This window comes from Rhizophagus irregularis, chromosome 23 (genome assembly GCF_026210795.1).
Source record: "Rhizophagus irregularis chromosome 23, complete sequence".
Classification (NCBI taxonomy): domain Eukaryota; kingdom Fungi; phylum Glomeromycota; class Glomeromycetes; order Glomerales; family Glomeraceae; genus Rhizophagus; species Rhizophagus irregularis.
The window spans coordinates 3,144,520-3,163,821 of record NC_089451.1 but is presented as its reverse complement, the minus strand read 5'-3'; the positions used below and the strand labels follow the sequence as shown (position 1 = coordinate 3,163,821).

General features: G+C 26.2%; 6 protein-coding genes across 7 annotated transcripts; all 6 read right to left on the bottom strand.

The window, feature by feature from the left end:
* Positions 1-1,283: 1,283 nt before the first annotated feature.
* On the bottom strand, positions 1,284-1,858 carry OCT59_015636 (uncharacterized protein; the record flags this gene model as incomplete). The annotated part of the gene is made up of 2 exons (XM_066140160.1): positions 1,284-1,304; positions 1,397-1,858. 2 exons carry the CDS (start codon positions 1,856-1,858, stop codon positions 1,284-1,286), a joined length of 483 nt encoding a protein of 160 aa, XP_066002968.1.
* A 1,320-nt stretch (positions 1,859-3,178) lies between these two features.
* Positions 3,179-4,535, bottom strand: OCT59_015635 (uncharacterized protein; the record flags this gene model as incomplete). Of its 2 annotated transcripts, XM_066140159.1 has the most annotated exons (10): positions 3,179-3,183; positions 3,267-3,335; positions 3,406-3,429; positions 3,506-3,517; positions 3,640-3,650; positions 3,738-3,762; positions 3,937-4,019; positions 4,092-4,152; positions 4,337-4,454; positions 4,533-4,535. In XM_066140159.1, 10 exons carry the CDS (start codon positions 4,533-4,535, stop codon positions 3,179-3,181), a joined length of 411 nt encoding a protein of 136 aa, XP_066002967.1. The 2 variants fall into 2 exon arrangements, with proteins under 2 accessions (XP_066002967.1, XP_066002966.1); XM_066140158.1 differs by lacking the exons at positions 3,179-3,183; positions 3,267-3,335; positions 3,406-3,429; ... (1 more) ...; positions 3,640-3,650; positions 3,738-3,762 and adding an exon at positions 3,838-3,860.
* Positions 4,536-7,045: 2,510 nt separating this feature from the next.
* OCT59_015634 (uncharacterized protein) lies at positions 7,046-8,452 on the bottom strand. The gene is made up of 2 exons (XM_066140157.1): positions 8,186-8,452; positions 7,046-8,103 (listed from the first exon to the last, which is right to left on the bottom strand). Exons 1-2 carry the CDS (start codon positions 8,405-8,407, stop codon positions 7,606-7,608), a joined length of 720 nt encoding a protein of 239 aa, XP_066002965.1. The 5' UTR covers positions 8,408-8,452; the 3' UTR covers positions 7,046-7,605.
* A 5,118-nt stretch (positions 8,453-13,570) lies between these two features.
* On the bottom strand, positions 13,571-15,166 carry OCT59_015633 (uncharacterized protein; the record flags this gene model as incomplete). Its single annotated transcript, XM_025312037.2, has 4 exons — positions 13,571-13,602; positions 13,680-14,559; positions 14,654-14,670; positions 14,974-15,166. 4 exons carry the CDS (start codon positions 15,164-15,166, stop codon positions 13,571-13,573), a joined length of 1,122 nt encoding a protein of 373 aa, XP_025165865.2.
* Positions 15,167-15,654: 488 nt separating this feature from the next.
* OCT59_015632 (uncharacterized protein) lies at positions 15,655-17,052 on the bottom strand (the record flags this gene model as incomplete). The annotated part of the gene is made up of 3 exons (XM_025329626.1): positions 15,655-15,682; positions 15,851-16,650; positions 16,720-17,052. The coding sequence occupies 3 exons, from the start codon at positions 17,050-17,052 to the stop codon at positions 15,655-15,657; spliced, it is 1,161 nt and encodes a 386-aa protein (XP_025165864.1).
* A 61-nt stretch (positions 17,053-17,113) lies between these two features.
* Positions 17,114-17,536, bottom strand: OCT59_015631 (uncharacterized protein; the record flags this gene model as incomplete). The annotated part of the gene is made up of 1 exon (XM_066140156.1): positions 17,114-17,536. The coding sequence occupies one exon, from the start codon at positions 17,534-17,536 to the stop codon at positions 17,114-17,116; it is 423 nt and encodes a 140-aa protein (XP_066002964.1).
* Between the last annotated feature and the right edge of the window lie 1,766 nt (positions 17,537-19,302).

Below are 19,302 nucleotides of genomic sequence, written 5' to 3'. Positions count from 1 at the left end.
TGTAATAATATGCATTAGGTAAAACATGAGTTGTTTCTGATAATGGTTGAGGAAATCCTTTGGAACATCTTTCACCTGGTACACAAGGTCCATTGCACATTTCAGGTCGGCAATGATGAATTTGATATTTCATTACAAGTTCATATAATTCAGGTTCATATTCTGGATTTGGAACATCTGCTCTAATTATATTTAAGTTAATTAGTTCTTCAATTGGTTTTTCTAGCCATGCTACTCCATGTGTATGGATAGCACCACGGTTTTGAAATTCATCTCTTTCCCAATAATGAATCCATTTACCCCAATTTGAAAGCTTTGGATTTTTCCATAATTTGTTTTTTATTGATTCTAATCGATGATGATAGTGTAAATATGTATGTAATGGTCCATTTGTAGGATTTGTATCTCTGTTATCAGTCAAAGAAAGTACAGTTTTAAGATGTTCCCAACCATTTTCATTCATTGTAGTAGTATAGAATATCTGTGGCAATTGAAATGCATCAACTATTGTTTGTACTTGAAATTCCTTTTCTTTAAAATAAGTATTACCTGTTCTTATATAGGATGGCAATGTTGTTGTAATATTTTCATTGATTATTGGTCTATTATTATATACACTTGTAGAAATTAAATCTGCAGCAGTTAAACAATTTTGTTGATTTGCATTTTTTTGTCTTAGCATTCTGGTGCGATTTTGATGGTTGCGTATTTTTTCTAAATTCATATATGACCAATGTGGCCAATATGGATGCAGACGAAATCTAGGATCTGGTGACAATAAGCAACGTTTGATATATTTTTGATAACTATCAACATATTTTTCTCTATTTTCATTATCATTATAAAAGCCTGATCCTGTTGGAAACAGATCTGGAAATAAAAGAGCTTCTAAATGCTTATCATTATAAGAAATTGGAAGTTCTTTTTCGTCTGGATTGGTAATAAAGCCTGCCATTAATTTATTATAATGAAAATCTTCATTATGAATTTCAGGATTAAAGTCATAAGGGGGCATTATTAATTCAGGGCGTCTTATAGAATTATTGGGAGAAATTAAATTTTGAGTATCAGAAATTCTTGCTGTTGGAAAAACTACTCTTGAGCCATTTCTATCAGTATTAAGAATAATATGTGTATATGGTTTAAAAAAAGGATTATTATTTTTAAGCCAAATTGCAGCATCATTTAATGATTCATGGTACCAATTTTGGTTTGAATTATTTTCTAGGATAGCGCCCATCATTCCAGAATATAAAAATAATGCACGAGTATTTTTTGAAAAATTAAATTTTCCTGAAAGAGTCCTATAATTTGTATATGAATTAGAATTTGGAATTCTACCCAAAGAGCAACTTAAAAATATTGGGGAAAGCCAACGTCTATAATAGATTGGTACATTTTCAATTTCAGATGGAGTTTCAACAATATTGGGTGGTGATCGGCGTAATCTTAAATTTTTGCAAGTAGAACAAACTGCAATTTTAGAAGAATCATTTATATGTTCAACTGGTTCTTCATCAGGAAATACTGTTGTTAAAGGATAAGTTATATTTTCTTTATCAATCCATTTAACATTTAATGGAAGCATAAGCATTGAACAGAATGAACATGGTACCGATGGAAATTGTATTAAAATCTTTTCATTGAACTGATTTTGTAGTGATAATAACTCTTTGGATGGTCTCCAATATAGAAAAGTTGATTGAAAGGGTGTTTGATAATTAATATTTGGTACTCTTGAGTGATTTAAATTTTGATAGCGAAGAAGTTCTGCACTGTTCCAAAATGAATTATTTTCATTACTATCTTGTTCAATATCAAAATCGTCAAGAGAGTAATTTATAAATCGAAATGCCATTTTAAATTTCAAATATTTATTAAAAATATTTTTATTTTTATCTTTTCAAACTCTGGTATGGATGGGATTTTTTTATACTTTCGCCTGGATGGCCTGGCCATCATACAGAACAATCACATCAAAAAATCATATTAAAAAAGAGATCTAGAAGTTTTGAAAATCTAGTCGGATTAACCCGAGATTATTTACGATCTGACCCGATTTGACCAAAAATTTATTTAATATTTGTGTTCTAGAATTTGCAAATATAGTAACTTACCAATTATAATTTGCAAATTATAGGGAAATTGTAAATTCTAGAACATATGGCATTAAGTATAATAATTTACAATTTACAATTCACAAAATTATTCATATTATATTTTATTATTAATAAAAAAAAATTATTAAAAAATTGGGCTGAGTACTAATATTTTTTTTATTTATATGCGTAATTTATCTTTTTTTTTCTGCTTATGGTTAGAATGAAGATCCAGAAAAGACTTTGAATTTACCACAATTGATTGGTAGATCTTACCAATACTATTTAGTAGTAGAAAAATGTATTTTTTATCTAGGTTCAATTTTGGCGTTCTTAGCGATAGCATATACTATTTCTTTTTTGATTAACAAATTAATTTTTTATTTCTTGGCTAAGTAAAAACAATATTAAATTTTGCCAATTTTACAAGGTTAAATATTTAATGGTAGTAACTTTTTTTTTTGGTTATTAATTCGTGATTTTATATCAATCACTAGTAATTTTTTAATTTTTTCTGATATCTGATTTTCATTCTTTAAATAATGCTTTTTATATGTATTCATTCAACATTAACATAATATATAGTATTTACCCCAAAAGTTTATTTTTTAAGATAATTTTTTTTAGAGATAAAAAAAAAAAAAATTTCTTAAAATACATAATTTTTTATTTTTTTATTTGACGCAACCATTTTCTGCAGATCTTTTGCAGTTGACTCATGGATGACGGATTAATTTTAATTTAATTTTTTATTGATATATGTTTTTTTTGACTACCTTTTTTAGTATCATTTTAATCAAAATACATAATATGGCTTAAAGCGAGGTGTTTTATGGTAGTTATAAATTTATTAATATTTTTGAAAATTCGGTTGTTTTGGTAATACAGGATAGCATCCGAGGGACGGGACAGATGGAGATCAGCAGTTACTGTAAATCTTTAAGATTAATATAAACAATGCATACATCTAAAGTAACATAAGCATTACAGTAGTGTGGTAAGATTATCTCACCATGTATAAGCTAATCATATGATTATCTAAGATTGTTAAAAAATTTTCTTTATTATTTATTATTAAGCTATTCTAATAATACACGGTATACAAAAAAATTAAAGTATGTTATATTTTTATTTGTTATGAAAAAATGCCCATAAATTATTCTTAACGTGATATCCTTTTTAAGAATATATCATCTTTTTTGACTTGATTTTTTTGATTCGGCAAAGTCCGGATCACTGTAAAAAAAAAATAAGAAAAAAATTAATATGGTTTTTTTAATGAAGTTTAAAGATTTTGATAACTTACCATTTTGAAATCGAAGCCGGTTTCCTATATAAAGCATTAATTAAATATTTCATTAAATTCATTAAAATCAAAAAAAGAAAAAAGAATAAGAAAAACTTACCGCCAAAGCTGTCTTAAATCCACAATTACAAAAGAAAAAAAAACAAAGGAAAAGATAATATATATTTTGTTTCTTTAAAGATAAGAAATGTAAATTAAGAAAAATGGACTACTTATCGTAACTTGACGTTCAACCAGATGTTAAACTACAAGAGTAGAAGAATGAAATATTATCAAATATTTTGTTTTGTTAAAAGTAAAAAAAAACAATAAAAAATGACTTAAACATCTACCAAAACCCTATATCCATAACAAAAGCTACAAAAGAAGTATTAATAAACGTTTCGTTAGAGAGACAATTCATAAAAATCTTATCCTCACTAAAATCCATGATTATAAATATTTAAAAAAATTGCCTAAAAAAAAATTAAAGCATTAGAAATATTTTGTTAGTTTTGTTAAAACAAATAACAAAGAAAAAACATAGCTCACCTAAATCAGACGCGTCTAGACTGGGAATAAGCCGTTTAAAAATGAAAAGATAATAGCTTTCCGACCAATGCTCTCCTGGCCATCTAATAAAAGAAGATAAGATGTTAGTAAATATATAGCTGAAAGAATTAATTTAAAATAAAAAAATACTTTACCTATCTGTATCTGCATTCGAGTGACTTAAAGAATCACTTACGAAAGAAAAAGTAAAAAGAACTTTCTGTTAGTACTAACAGTTCATTAAAAATAAATTCTGAATAAAGCAAATTTCAAATTCCCTAAGAATTTAGAATTGTGGTAAATTACCTAAAAGGAAATCCAATCTAAGTGCTAAAGTTGAGACGTCTAATACTCGAATAACAAAACCCGTTTACAAAAGAAAAATTGAACTGTTAGAAACAGTTCGTTGCGCCAAAGTTTTCATTTATCCAGAGGCTTGGAATGTTTTCATCGAATTTCGCGTCCAAAAAGTTGAGAATCTGCCCGTTCCAGAGTTTCAGACCAAAATCCAAGTCCAACTAAAGAAAAAAAAAAGAAAAAGATCGTTGGTAACATGTCCATAATAAAAAAAACACGAATTCACCTTTTCAACTTACCATTCCAGAATTTCAAGCCGAAATTTGAGTCCAGGCGAAAAAATATATATATTTTTTTAAAATTAAAAAACCAATAAAAATAGTTTTTTTAAAAAAAAATCATTCGGTTAAAAAGGTTTCTTTTTAAAAATTATTCGGTTTAAAAAAACTGAAGATAAATAATTTTTTTTATTTAAAAAATCGTTAAAAAAAGCTTCAAAAAATGATTATCAACGAATCGATAAGTTATATGATCTATGCTGAAGTCGCAGTTATTTTTTGTAAACAGAAAATTTGTAAGTCGAAATCTAACAAAGGTCGTGAGAAAATCACCTTGATTTTATAAAGTAAGACTATAAGAATAGCGTTTAATAAAATACAGCTATAATGTAATCATACTCACTTGGCTTTTTAATATAGTCTTCAAGTTTAATGTCATTATGAATTTTTTATTATCGGTTATTTTTTCATTACAAAGTTTTGTAAAAAGTTGTTGTCAAGTTCTTGACTTTTTAGTTTATTAATTTATCTGCAAAATAAAAACTTTTCAGTTTCCATTCTTACAGCCTGTCAGCAGTGGTTTCCGCTTTGGTGGAAGACATCTTTCTTTTCTAAATACGAGACTATAGTGATAAAGTACTTCGCTGCTCACATGTATGCCCCAACTTTTGACGCATACAGTACAAAAGTCTGGGGAATGTTGGCTGAATTTCTACATGTTCTCACACTTTATATCTTACTGAAAAAGAAGGAAATGAGATATAATATAATTAATGTCTATTGTTTGATGCCAAGAAATCTTTGAAAACACATGAATATGGAACTTTCATACCTTTTCACATGGGGATCTACCGTAAGACGCAAATTGGACTAACTCCGCCTGGCGATCTTGAAATTGAGAAGTCCTCAGCCTTCATAACATATACTCTTGACACTTATAAGGTAGCTCCGTGTTGCTGTGGATCTTTTCACATTATTCTTACATTCGGTTGGGAAAAAATAAAGGTACTGGTTAACTTGAATTTTTTTTTTTTGAAAATCACTGTCTGGTGATTTATTTATTTATTTTTTCTTGTCGTACAAAAGTACATGGTTTGTCATGTGTGACATAACATTTTATTTAAGCCATTTATAATAATAAAAAAAGCCGAAAATTAATAAAATTTATTATGTAATTTGTAATTTTCTAAGCTCATAGACAATATACAAATTAAAATTTTTGAAACTACTACTAAAATACTAAGATTTTCATTTCGCTTTTGTGAAAATATTTTTTTGTATAATTTTCTCGTGATTTACCCCTGCAGGTGATACGTCTCACTAAATGGTAGTGGTGCATATAGACCAGACTGAAGGGTTACAACATTGTATCACTCTCAACTGCAAAAGGAAGTAAAGGAAAAAGCTTGTGCTCCTGATTCATGTCATATCGAGTAAACACAGAATGTTATTAACCTGTTAGAAGGATTATAAGTTGGAATAGAACCTATTTGTATTTTTTCAATTAGAATTAATATTTTTTCAATTATAATTAACTAAATTAAAATTTAATTAGGCGACTCTTGGGCAAAGGAGAGTATAATGTGTGTTATTTTTTATTTTAGATATTACTAATAAAAAGAATACGCGATTTTTTTCTATGCAGCCATAGTATTTTTTGTCGATGATTATATATTTGACACAGTTATTTTAATATAAAATTGTCGATCCCAAAAAATGGATTAGTTTGTAATTGGGAGTACGACCAAATTGTTGTAGTTGTTGTTACAATTTGGAAAACGTGAACTTTGCATTGCACAATTATCTATATATGCGTTCATTTGGAGGCTTAGCTCTCACATTGATAAAGAACGTTGTTAAAATTTTATGTTTGAACTTCTTTTGAAATGTTACATTTAGTTGATCATAAAAAAGGGAGTGATTATTATTCATGGTAGTTTATCCTTCAAGATTATTTATAGATATCAAAGGTTATTTTGGAATATATCTAAGACCATAATGTTTAGTATGATGGTAAATACAAAAGCACTTCTCATAAGTATTTAGATTGTATTTAAATTTTATCCAATTAACTGTATTTCGAAACTTTAATTATGAATTAAATATAAAGTTCTTCCAACATCTATAGTATTTTTTTTTAATTTTACATTTGCAATATTATCTATAAAAATACTCCGCTCATATAATATATGCAGGTGAAATTTTGGTATTTGACAATTAAACCAAGATATATGCAGGAGAATATCACAATAAAGAATTTGTAACACATAAACGTGGTGCAATTGTTAGTTTATTTATACAGGTAGTCTAAACGGTATAAATTTTTTGATATTCTTACAAATTTCTTGATAATTGTATAAAACCTTGGTATAATGAACGTCAAGCAGAGCGAAAATCCATTTTTTCCCACAATATATTATTATATTGTATTACTACATATTTTTGGTCAATGATAAAAAGAATGTACGTAAATTTTTAGTTAGCAGGTATGATGTAGTAAATTGACTGATATTAAAAAAAAAATTATAATTTAAGAAGCTATAATTTTATTTAAGCATTATATATCATTATAAGAGCTAAGAAAAAATAATACTCATTTATTATAATAATAAGATTATAATATATAAAAAAAGCTAAAAATTAACTTCTCAATAACAAAATTTACTATGTAATTTGTAATTTTCTAAACTAATAGACAATATACAAATTAAGGTTTTCGAAACTACTATTCAAGTACTTTCTTCTGCTTCCATTAGAACATTATCCTCCTTTTGATTTTCATATCGCTTTTGCGATCTTGTTTTAACTTTGGTATTTTTGGCTGCTTTCTCTAAGCGTTGGATTGATAAATCGGATAATTCCATCTTTCTTTTGCTATTTTTTTTGGTTGATTTTTCAGAGATTGATGAATCCTTTGCCTCAATCTTTGAAGCAGACGTGATTGGTGATTTTTGTTCTTCTTCACTTTTGTTATCTATTTGTTCATCATTATCAATAATTTCAATTGTTTTATTCTTTTTTTGTGGGGGAGACTGAAGTAATTTTTTATTACTTTTAAATTTAGCATGTGGCAATTCTTCTTCACTCTTATCATCTATTTGATCATCATTATCAATAATTTCAATTGTTTTATTTGCTTTTTGTTGGGAAGAATGAAGGAATTTTTTACTGCTTTTAAATTTAGCGGTACGTGAAAAGGGGATTGTAAAGTATTATTTGATTGAGTCTGTGATGGATTGTCAGAAAATTCATTTAATATATCAATTTCTTTTGCTTCAACGAAGGGAATTTCATTTTCATTAAGATCAAAAAAGCCAGAAATAAAAATCAACTTTCCAACTTGTAATCTTGATGCGAGCTTAATAAAGCGCGAGGTAGGCCCTGCCTCATACACAATATGTATTCTGAAATTAATTTTTTCTTTACTTGCAAAACTAAAATTATTATATTCTAGCAAATTCACTCCAAATTTGCAATCACTCCCGTTTTGTTCCACTTCTTCGTATATTCTCCCAACAAAGGAACCATAAGGCAAATTAATATTATCATGATTTTCTGACGTTGGAATTTTAAACGCTGCAGAGACTAGCACCTATATTAATAATAATTTTTTTACATTAAAAAAATTATGCAGTAGTGCTGTATAAAGAAAAAATAATATTCTTAATACTTACATATATATTTCCACGGTTAAAAACAAACTTTCCACATAGTAACCCATGATCACCGACTTGCAAATCATGTAGGAATAGAGGAGAAAGCTGTTTTTTAAAGTATCCATAATGGAAAGTTTTAAACACTCCAGGTTCAGACATATAATGTGCTAATCCGGTGACAAACCCTCCATCTAACCCTTTAGATTTTATTTGACATAGAATTGTAATAGAAGAAGGCATTTTGAAAAATATGTTTGTTTAAAAAATGAATAAATGATTTTTATTCTGATTTGAACACGCTATCAACTCGCCATTTTTATATAAAAAACCTGTGCTGATCACTCATCGAATGAAAATAATAAACCATTTATATAGCAATTTATTTTAATTTAATAAGAAAGAAGAATAAATAAAATAGATTATAATAAAACAACCGTTTTTATTGTTGTTAATTGGCTATTAAAATTTTAAAAAATTCATATTAATTATTGTTTATACAATTTAATTTACAATATTAGTAGATTTATTGATTATTTTTGGAATTATGGCTTTGGAAAAAAAATTTTCGTGATAACATTATAATAAAATGAAAATAATGGAAAATTTTACTGCTTGATTGTTGTCTATTTTTTTGGTTCAAAAATAAGTATCTGAAATATGTGATTATTTTAAATAATATGAAATAATACGAACAGATTGTTTTTACTTGATAAAGCATTTATTTAAAATTTATCATCCAATTGTTGATCATTTTTGGAATTATGATTCTGAAAAAAAAAATTTTCATAACAAAATGATAATTTTACTATCTAATTGTTTACGGCTTTGGGAAAAAATTTTTCATGATTACATTGTAACAAAACAATTCTAATATCCGATTGTTGATCATCTATATCTATTTATCATTTATCTATATATAACATATAATATAATATAATATTAATATACTAAAAAAATACCTGTTAAAATGGTGATTTGATATTTGTACGGGTTAATCTAAATTTCTGAAATGCATGATTTACCTGCGCCAGTTCTGCGCCTATTTTTTGTTAGCTAGGGTTAGCTAGATCGGATAGTTTGATCGGCGGATCCACTTTACCTATGGACAATAATTTGATCAGACAATTTGATCAGCAGATCCTGAGGTTGATTACTAATGTATAATAAAAATTCTTTAAATTTCCCAGTGACCGATGTTTGCTAATACTAATGGGTTGTAGATCAGTATACTGTCTTTAGTAATTTTTTTTGCTTTTCGGTAACTGACGTTTGGCTTATACTAATACGTATAATAAATAATTGATCTTAACTCTTTAGTAATAATAATAATTCACAAGAGATTTTTTTGGGTTTTTTTTCGAGAAATTTTTCTTTTTTGCGATAATAGGCAGATTTTTTTTTCAAATTTTTTTTTTTTTTTTTTTTGCAATACAATTTCATAAAACTTTCACTACATTATAAGTTATAATACGTAATAATTATCAAAACAATCATACAAAAATATTATATGTAAAGAAATCTTTTATTTATTCATATAGAACATAAATATAATTGTATTTATTAATAATATAAATAAATTGTAATTATAATTGTATATAGTAATATAAATTGTAAATATAATTGTATTTATAAATTGTGCCATTTCAATATTGTGAAATATTCCAAACTATAAATAAATAATAACCGATAATTAACATTATAAAATTTTAATATACCCGTTACAGCTAGTTTTTAACTGAAAATATTTCATGATAACTGAATACCATAATAATGAGATGACAATAATGAAAGTTTTACCATTCGATTGTTGTCTATTTTTTTTGGTTCAAAAATAAAAAAAAAAAATTTTCTGAAATATGCGGTTAACTTTAAATAGTAATACGAACAGATTGTTTATTACTTGATAAAGTATTTATTTAAAATTTACTATCATCATTTTTGGAATTATGGCTCTGGAAAAAAATTTTTTCACAATTACATTGTAATAAACAAATCTACTGTCCCGATCGTTGATCATTTTTTAATTCTGGAAAAATTTTATAACTGAACATTATAATAAGACAACAATAATGAAAATTTTACCATTTGATTGTTGTCTATTTTTTGTTTCAAAAATAAAAAAATGTTTTTGAAATAAGTGATTAACTTTAAATAAATAATGCGAACAGATTGTTATTACTTGATAAGGTGTTTATTTAAAATTTATTATCCAATTGTTGATCATTTTTGGAATTATGGCTCCGGGAAAAAAAATTTTTTACGATTACATTGTAATAAAATAATCCTACTATTTAATTGCTGATCATTTTTAGTTCTGGAAAAATTACACGATAACTGAACATCATAATAATAAGACAACAATAATGAAAATTTTACCATTTGATTGTTGTTTATTGTTTTGTTTCAAAAATAAAAAAAAGGTTTTTGATATATGTGATTAACTTTAAATAAATAATACGAACAGATTGTTTATTACTTGATAAGGTATTTATTTAAAATCCCTGGAAGAAAATTTTTTACGATAACATTGTAACAAAATATCTGATTGTTGATTATTTTTAGAATTATTACTCTGGAAAATTTTCATGGCAGCATTATAATAAAATGACAATAATGGAAACTTTTACCATTCGATTGTTGTCTATTTTTTTGGTTCAAAAATAAAATAAAAAATGTTTCTGAAATATGGGGTTAACTTTAAATAGTAATACGAACAGATTGCTTATTACTTGATAAAGTATTTATTTAAAATTTACTATCATCATTTTTGGAATTATGGCTCTGGAAAAAAATTTTTCACGATTACATTGTAATAAACAAATCTATTATCCGATCATTGATCATTTTTTAATTCTGGAAAAATTTTGATAACTGAACATTATAATAAGACAACAATAATGAAAATTTTACCATTTGATTGTTGTCTATTTTTTGTTTCAAAAATAAAAAAATGTTTTTGAAATAAGTGATTAACTTTAAATAAATAATGCGAACAGATTGTTATTACGTGATATGGTATTGATTTATCCAATTGTTGATCATTTTTAGAATTACAGTTCTGGGAATAATTTTTTTACAATAACATTATAACAAAACAATTCTATTATCCGATTGTTAATTATTTTTAGAAAAAAAATTTTTCATGATAATATTATAATAAAACAATTCTACTACTCAGAAAATTTATTATTATAATAGTATTATAATAAGATGATGATAATGAAAATTTTACTCGTTTTTTTTAGTTCAAAAATAAAAAAAAATGTTTTTGATTATGTGATTAACTTAAATAAATAATACAAACAGATTGTTTATTACTTGATATAACATTTATTTAAAATTTATCATCCAATTGTTGAGAAAAAAAATTTTCAGGATAACATTATGACAATCTAAAAATTTTACTATCTAATTGTTGATTTATTTTTGGAATTATGGCTCTGGAAAAATAATTTTTTACGATAACATTGTAACAAAACAACAATTCTATTATCTGATTGTTAATCATTTTTAGAATTACTACCCTGAAAAATTTTCATGATAGCATTATAACGATAATGAGATGATGACAATGAAAATTTACTGTTCAATTGTTGTTTATTTTTTTTGGTTCAAAATAAAAAAAAATATGTATCTGAATATTTTTAAATAAGTAATATTAAAATTTATCATCCGGTTATTGATCATTTTTGGCTGACAAAAAATATTATTCAGTTTTCACATGATTTGCCAAAAATTTTATCCCACAATTTTTTAGCAAGAGAGGACATTCTATAAAAGTGCAATATGACCTTATGGGTGGGTGGGTGGCGCGTCACGTTATTGTAATGACTTGAAATGATTGACATGTCATGATAGGTTAACGTTAACTTAACGTTAACATAAGATTAGTTTTTGAGTGATTTCCATTTTAAGATGCTGATCCCCCATCTTTGGTATTGATTTGCTGATTATATAAATACATTTGAATCAAGCTTTTCTATTTTAGTACGATCGACAACCAACAAATCTTTTAGTGTTTTAATTAGATTTGTTCGTGCGAAGATTTTTAATATGAAAGATATTAAAGATCAGTGATAATATATTTGAACAAATTAAAGTTTTTGACCATCTTTATTTAACAGAAGAACAAAATTTGTTAATTAATAAACCAATATTAAATAAAGAATTAAAAGTACGTTATAAAGATTATGGTTTGTGTAAAGAATGTAAGCAGCCCAAAATTACTTGTGGTTGGTGTCAATGTAAATTGCAACAGAATTAGACTAGTTTCTAGTGGAAACAATGTAGTTGATAAATTTTTTCAAAAATTACAACTTAAAGCTAAATATTATATTAAAATTTTGAAGTGGATCGAATATGATAGGGTTGAAAATATTGAATATTTGGAAAGGGGATAAAGCGATTTGAAAAGATGGACATATAAAATATTGATTTTGAACATAATCGGTAAAAAAAAATATGTTTACATTATTCAAAATATATTACAGCAGAATTTTTAAACGAAGTCAGTCATTTATTTGTATTATTTTAGATGTCTTCCATTTATAAATATTACTATTCTTTTTTTTTTTAAATTGTAACATATATTATTACGATTAATTCGCATTGTAATTCGCTGTCATGGCTTTACTAAGGATCCAAATTAAATAATTTTATCATGGTAATAGAACTTACAGAAAATGGTACTTTAAGACAATACTTAAATAATAATTTAATTCAATGAATTTGGATGAAAAATTAGATATTTTGTGCCAATTCGCAAGTGGCATGCCTTCATTTGATGATATTCATAATAAAGGACTAACTCATCTTAATTTTCATGGTGGTAATATAATAAAGTAGAAATATTACTTATTACTGATTTAGGATTATATCAACTAGCAAATGTAAAATCTTCATAAAGTAAACGAAAAAAGTATTTAGAGTATTACCTCATGTACACTTGAAGTTTTAAGAAAAGAATATACTCGAGAAAGTGATATGTATTTATGTCTTAATACTTGTATTTCTTTAAATGACTTTGAATTCTTATAATAATTTTCTTTCATTAAATAACAAAGGCATTTCAACGCCACATTTTTAAATTCATATTACAAGGGATATTATTTTCATTCATGTATAAGTAATAAACACTTAGTACTAGGACTGGGTTAATTTATACAATAGATTTATTTATATACTGAGTAGTTTCATCAATACATATCAAGTTTTTATTATAAAAAGAATATTCCAATAAAATATGTAGTAATAAAGAAAATAAATAGTAGCAAATAATAGATACTAATAAAGAAATTTATATTCTGAATAATTGTATATTTTCTTTCTTTTCTTTACTTTAGTTGTTTCTATCCATAAATTGTTAATGTTATTAATAAAATTAAACATGATGTAAATTAATAACTAGGTAGTGAAATCTATTGGTTCTATGGATTCTATAGGATAAAGATAATTTTACATTAGTAAGCATTTCAAGAATTATTTTGCGAAAATAAGCTAAGACATGAATTACCTGAATATTCAAATGAATTATCGCCATCATCCTTACTATCAACAGCATTTTTTGGTTCTGGAAGATTTTTAAAGTCTAAAAGTCTACTTGTGTAAACTGCTTGAGGATTTGTAGTATATGAAAGGGTATTACCAGTATATAATAATGAAGAGGAAGTTAATTTCTCATTAATTTTATCTGCTTCTTCAATTTGCTTATTGATTATGTCATGGTCACGTCTACTTGAAAAATAACTTGAAATATATAAATTATATAATAAATCATATAATTCATTTGCTTTAGGTCGTTTTAAAGGATCAGCATCCCAACATTGTTTAATTATATTTAAAATTAGTTGAGGAATTTTATAATCAGATTTTGGTCTAAGTCCTTGACAAATGCTAATAGCTAAGAATTTATCATGAGAAATATCATGATAAGGAGGAAACCCTGTACAGACTTCATATGCAATAATTCCAAATGAATAAATATCACTTTCTTGGGTATATTCTTTTCCTCTTAAAACCTCAGGTGCTACATAAGGTAATACTCCATAAATTTTTTTATTTTCATCTTGAGAAGGTACTACATTTGCTGGTCGGCATAATCCTAAATCAGTTATATAAGTAATATTGCTTGCACCATTTAATATATTACCACAATGAAAATCATGATGAATTAAATTTTTATTATGAATAGCAACAAGTCCATTTGCAGTCCTTTGTAAGATATCCAACTTTTCTGCCCATTTCATTGAATTAAAATAATTATTTAAACGTTGTCTTAAACTTCCATTTTTTGCATAATCCATTACCATCATAAAATTATTGGATTCCGGATCTTTAGTAATGCCAAAACATTGAAGTACATAAATTGAATCAGTCTTTATATGTAATTCAATCTAAAAAGAATTCATAAAAGTTAGTTTATCATTTACATTATTTTATAAATTAGAAAGTTTCAACATATAACAATATCTTATATAAGTAACTCACTTCTCTTAAAAATTCGGCTGTAATATTTTGCGAGTTATGTAAGCATTTTAAGACAACTGAAGAATTTACATTAATTCTATTCCATTGATTATTTTCAGAATCCCATTCTTCTATATTTCCATCTTTCCAAATTGCTTTATAAATAGTTCCAAATCCTCCTTTAGTCAAATATTCAACATTTTCAAATCTATCATATTCAATCCATTCTAAAATTTGTTCGTATTTACTAGCTTTAAGTTGTGCATTTTGAATAAACTGGTCAACTTCATTATTTCCACTAGTCCAATTTTTGAAATTTTGTTGAAAACGTTTGGCATTACATAGCTGACACCAATTATAATAAGTTTTGGGCTGATTACATTTATTACATAAACCATAATTTTTATACCGTTTTTTCAATTCTTCATTTGATATTAACTTATCAATTAACGAATTTTGTTCATCCGTTAATTTCCGATGGTTAAAATTTTTTATTTGCTTAATCACATCACCACTGAGCGTAATTTCTTCCATATTTGGATGTTTAAATAGAGTAAAACAAAAGGATTTTTTTTAAAAAGACAAAAATCACAACATTATAAACGTATTACATTCGCACAGCAGCGATCGACAAATCTTATCTTAATTTGGGTCAAAAGGGTGCTCAAAAAATCAGCTGATGATCACAAAAATAAAATACTCCGTAATACAGATTTCATAAACTTATTATTTGTGATTATCATTATATTGTACAGATATATTTGAATAACTTATTTTATAAAATTTTTAATTGGAAATCCGGCACTATTTTTATAATTGATTTTGGGGATAAGGTACTTAGTAAAATTTACTAATAGTTTGAATCTACTGTGCATAGAAATAATTATAAATTCGAAGAATTGATTTTTTGAGCTTATAGGATAGTACCTTTTATATTTAAGAAAATCTTTTTTTTTTTTCCAAATTTAATCTTTATTAATATTGTGATAATTATATCAAAACAACCTATCACAATCTAGACGCTATGCATCTGCTAATAAAGTAACTATCCTATATTTACATAAAAACAAAACAAAATATAAATAACATAACAAAACCAAATAAACTAACTATCTAACATTTCCTGCGTTAGCATTTTTTAATTTCAATTTAACCATTTTTTAATCAAAATTTATACTAACCCTTTCACCATTAACACGTCCCTTACAAAATACTTACCACCCTTTCTTACTTTTTTTCTTTGATTTTCCACCTTTGCCACCCTTTTTACCTTTTCCTCCTTGTATTCCCTGCTTTTTATCATTTATCTTTAAATCTTTAGTTTCTGATCCACTATCATCATCAGTATTATCACTACTAACCATGCCTCTATTTAACTCATCCTTATTATTTCTCTTCTGTCCAACTTTTTCGTCTACCACAACTTCCTTTTTAATTTCAGGTGGCAGGCGTGATGAACAAGCTTCATTAACTTTATTATATATTTCCAAATCTTCTTGAGACACTGAAACCTCTCTACTATGATTATCTTTGCCCGTAATCTCACTTCTATCTTTCATCCCTTTGTTAGTCATTTCATTAATCACATGATTATTCACGTCCAAAAGTTTTCTCAATTTATCACCTGATTTTGAAATATCACCCTTAATCATCTGTTTAGCATTAGCTTTTTGTATTTCTTGGAACAAAACTTCAGTTTGTCTATCTTTATTTACACTGCTAATGCCAAAATCTATATCATCTAACTTTAAACCCATCATACCAGCGATCTCTCTTGCAGTCTTTATAACGTTCTCTTTGAACAAATTCTTCTCTTTTATCTGGTCCTCTATTGCTTTTGCCACTAACTCATTCACATCTTCTTCTGTGTATTTAAACTTAGAAATTATCTCTTTATCTTTTTCTCTTTGTTCATTAATCCGTTCCTCTAATTTTTGTGCAACCATCAACTCTAAGTCTTTTTCCGTGTATTTATATAACGCCAACATATCATCCACATCTTTTTCCGTATATTTATACTTACCATAATCAACAAAATCTTAGGTCCATTCATGCTTTCTGATCAAATGATCAACTGCTTTCTTCACCTTCTCTTCTGCTTCTTTTTCTGTATACTTGATTCTAGAGTCTCTACTATTAACTGCCTTTGCAACTCTCTTTTCCAAATCCGCTTCTGTATACTTAAATCTTGACAATTTTTCTTTAATCAACTCTTGCTCTTTTATTAGATCATCAGTTTCCTTTACAACAATCTTTCTCACATCATCATCCGTGTACTTGAACTTTAACAGCTCTTCTCTAATCAACTCTTTCTCTTTTACCTGATCATCAATTGCCTTTTCCACAATCCTTCTCATATCATCTTCCAAATATTTAACCTTGTCAGAAATCTCCTCTTTATCAATATTATCCACAACCATTTCATTTTCGTCCTTTCCTTTCACGTGACTTGACGTACTGCTCCTACTTGAAATAAAATAATCAAAATTCTTTTTTTTTTTGTGGAAATATCCAAGCTTCCTGTAAACCCTGACCTAAACTCTCAGTTACTGCATGTTCTAACTTGTTCTCATTCGCAAAATATACATATATAAACTTCTTTCCTTTAATAAAAATAATCTTCCCATAAAACCAATCTCCATGCCCTTTATAAAATTCCAAAATCTCTTCGTCTGTCAAATCTTTCAAATCTGCCTTAACCTCTTTGTAAGCTGTATACTTAAACCTTTCTCTAATATCTGACAACTTCATATACTCTGGAAACCATCTACTAAACCAATACATTTTATCGTTCATTTGTATATTAATACTATGTCTACTTCTCCATTCAGCATCCACTTGATCCAACTTTAAAAATATACATAACTTAACTGACTTATACTTAAACTGCTTTTTAATTGACATCCTTCTAACTATACCTAAACTTCTAAAAACTTTAATAATATCTTCATCTTTCCATCGTGCTGGAATGTTGTACACAAGTATCTTGATCGGCGTCACCTGATATAATGACGTATCAATTTTCTCAATCGGCAGCTGATCAACCTGAATTTCAGTAACACTTTTTTCCTGATTTACTCTATTCCTTTTACTGTAATTTTTAGTGCCTACCCTAGCCTTTTTCAGCTCTATCCTCGTTGATTCAACTTCTTTATGGCAAGCCGTACTGGTCAAAAGGTTGATAACTTTTCATCATGTTTTATGATGATTTTTCATCATGTTTCATGATAACTTTTCATCATGTTTCATGATGACTTTTCATCATGTTTTATGATAACTTTTCATCATGTTGACATGACGACTTTTCATCATGTTGATCATATTTTTCATCATATTTTATGATGTTTTTCACCATGTGACATGAAATTTTTTCATCATGTGTTGAATAATCTTCATCATGTTTCCTAATATGAAATTAAAAATGTCTTGCCAAACTACTGGTTTTTTGATGTTCAGATTTAGAAAATAAGAAATTTTTTTTTTACAAACTTAGAAATTTACCGATTTTCTGGTATTTTGCCATTACACAAATATATATCACATAAAAAATTTTATCACATCACATTAACAGTATATGAACAAAAGAAAAATAATTCAATAAAAACAATACATATACATAAATATAGGTTGTAAAATTTTTCGTATGGGAAGAGTTCGTATGGGATATCTTTGATAGAAAATATTTTTTTTTGAGATTTTTTGAGTTCGTATGGGAAGAGTTCGTATGGGACTTTTTAATAAAGATTTTCTTTTTGTAGGGTTCGTATGGGATATTTTTAATAAAAATTTTTTTTTTTTTTTTTTTGAGATTTTCTTAGAGTTCATATGAGAGGATGTCTTTGATAGAAGAGTTTTTTTTTTGAGTTCGTATGGGATATTTTAAATAAAAAATTTTTTTTTTGAGATTTTCTAAGATTCATATAGGATATTTTTGATAAAGATTTTTTTTTTGAGATTCTCTTAGAGTTCATATGGGAGGATGTCTTTGACAGAAAAGCATTTTTTTGAGAGATTCTAGGGTTCGTATGGAATATTTTAAATAAAATTTTTTTTTTTTGAGATTTTCTAAGATTCATATAGGATATTTTTGATAAAGATATTTTTTTGAGATTGTTTTTAATTTGATAATTCATCAAATAACGTTGTGAGAACGTTTTTTAATATATAATTCAATAAAAAAAAAGTTCGCAACATTTTTTTTATTGAATTATACATTAAAAACATTCTCACGGCGTTATTTGATGAATTATCAAAAAAATATTGCGAAACTTTTTTTTTATTGAATTAGTATACATTAACGTTCTCGCAGCTATTGATGACATCAGGAAATTTTTTATGCGCAGTAAATGCACAAAAAGGTTGCAAAATTGTGCAAAATTTTGTGCATAAAAAAAATTGATTTGCGCACCCTGAAAATGCACAATGATTGTATATTTAGTAATGTGTAATTAATTGTTCAAAATTTTGCACATTTTTATATAATATATTGTAACTTTATTGAAATGTGCAATATTTGCAACTTTAATAACATAACTTTATAAATTGTGCAAATTTGATATTACTTTATTGCATAATTTGTATTCTAACCTAAAAATACAAGCTAACGCTAAAATCTAAGGCTAAAATCTAACACTAACGCTAAGCAAATTGACAAAATCTAAACCCAACCA

What these genes read in the sequence shown, in the direction of transcription:
- OCT59_015634 (XM_066140157.1), bottom strand. Translation starts at nt 8,407, where the DNA reads ATGCCTTCTTCTATTACAATTCTATGTCAAATAAAATCTAAAGGGTTA. An exon ending in TTAACCGTGGAAATATATAT is followed by an intron (nt 8,104 to 8,185) that starts GTAAGTATTAAG and finishes TTATTAATATAG; the next exon opens with GTGCTAGTCTCTGCAGCGTT.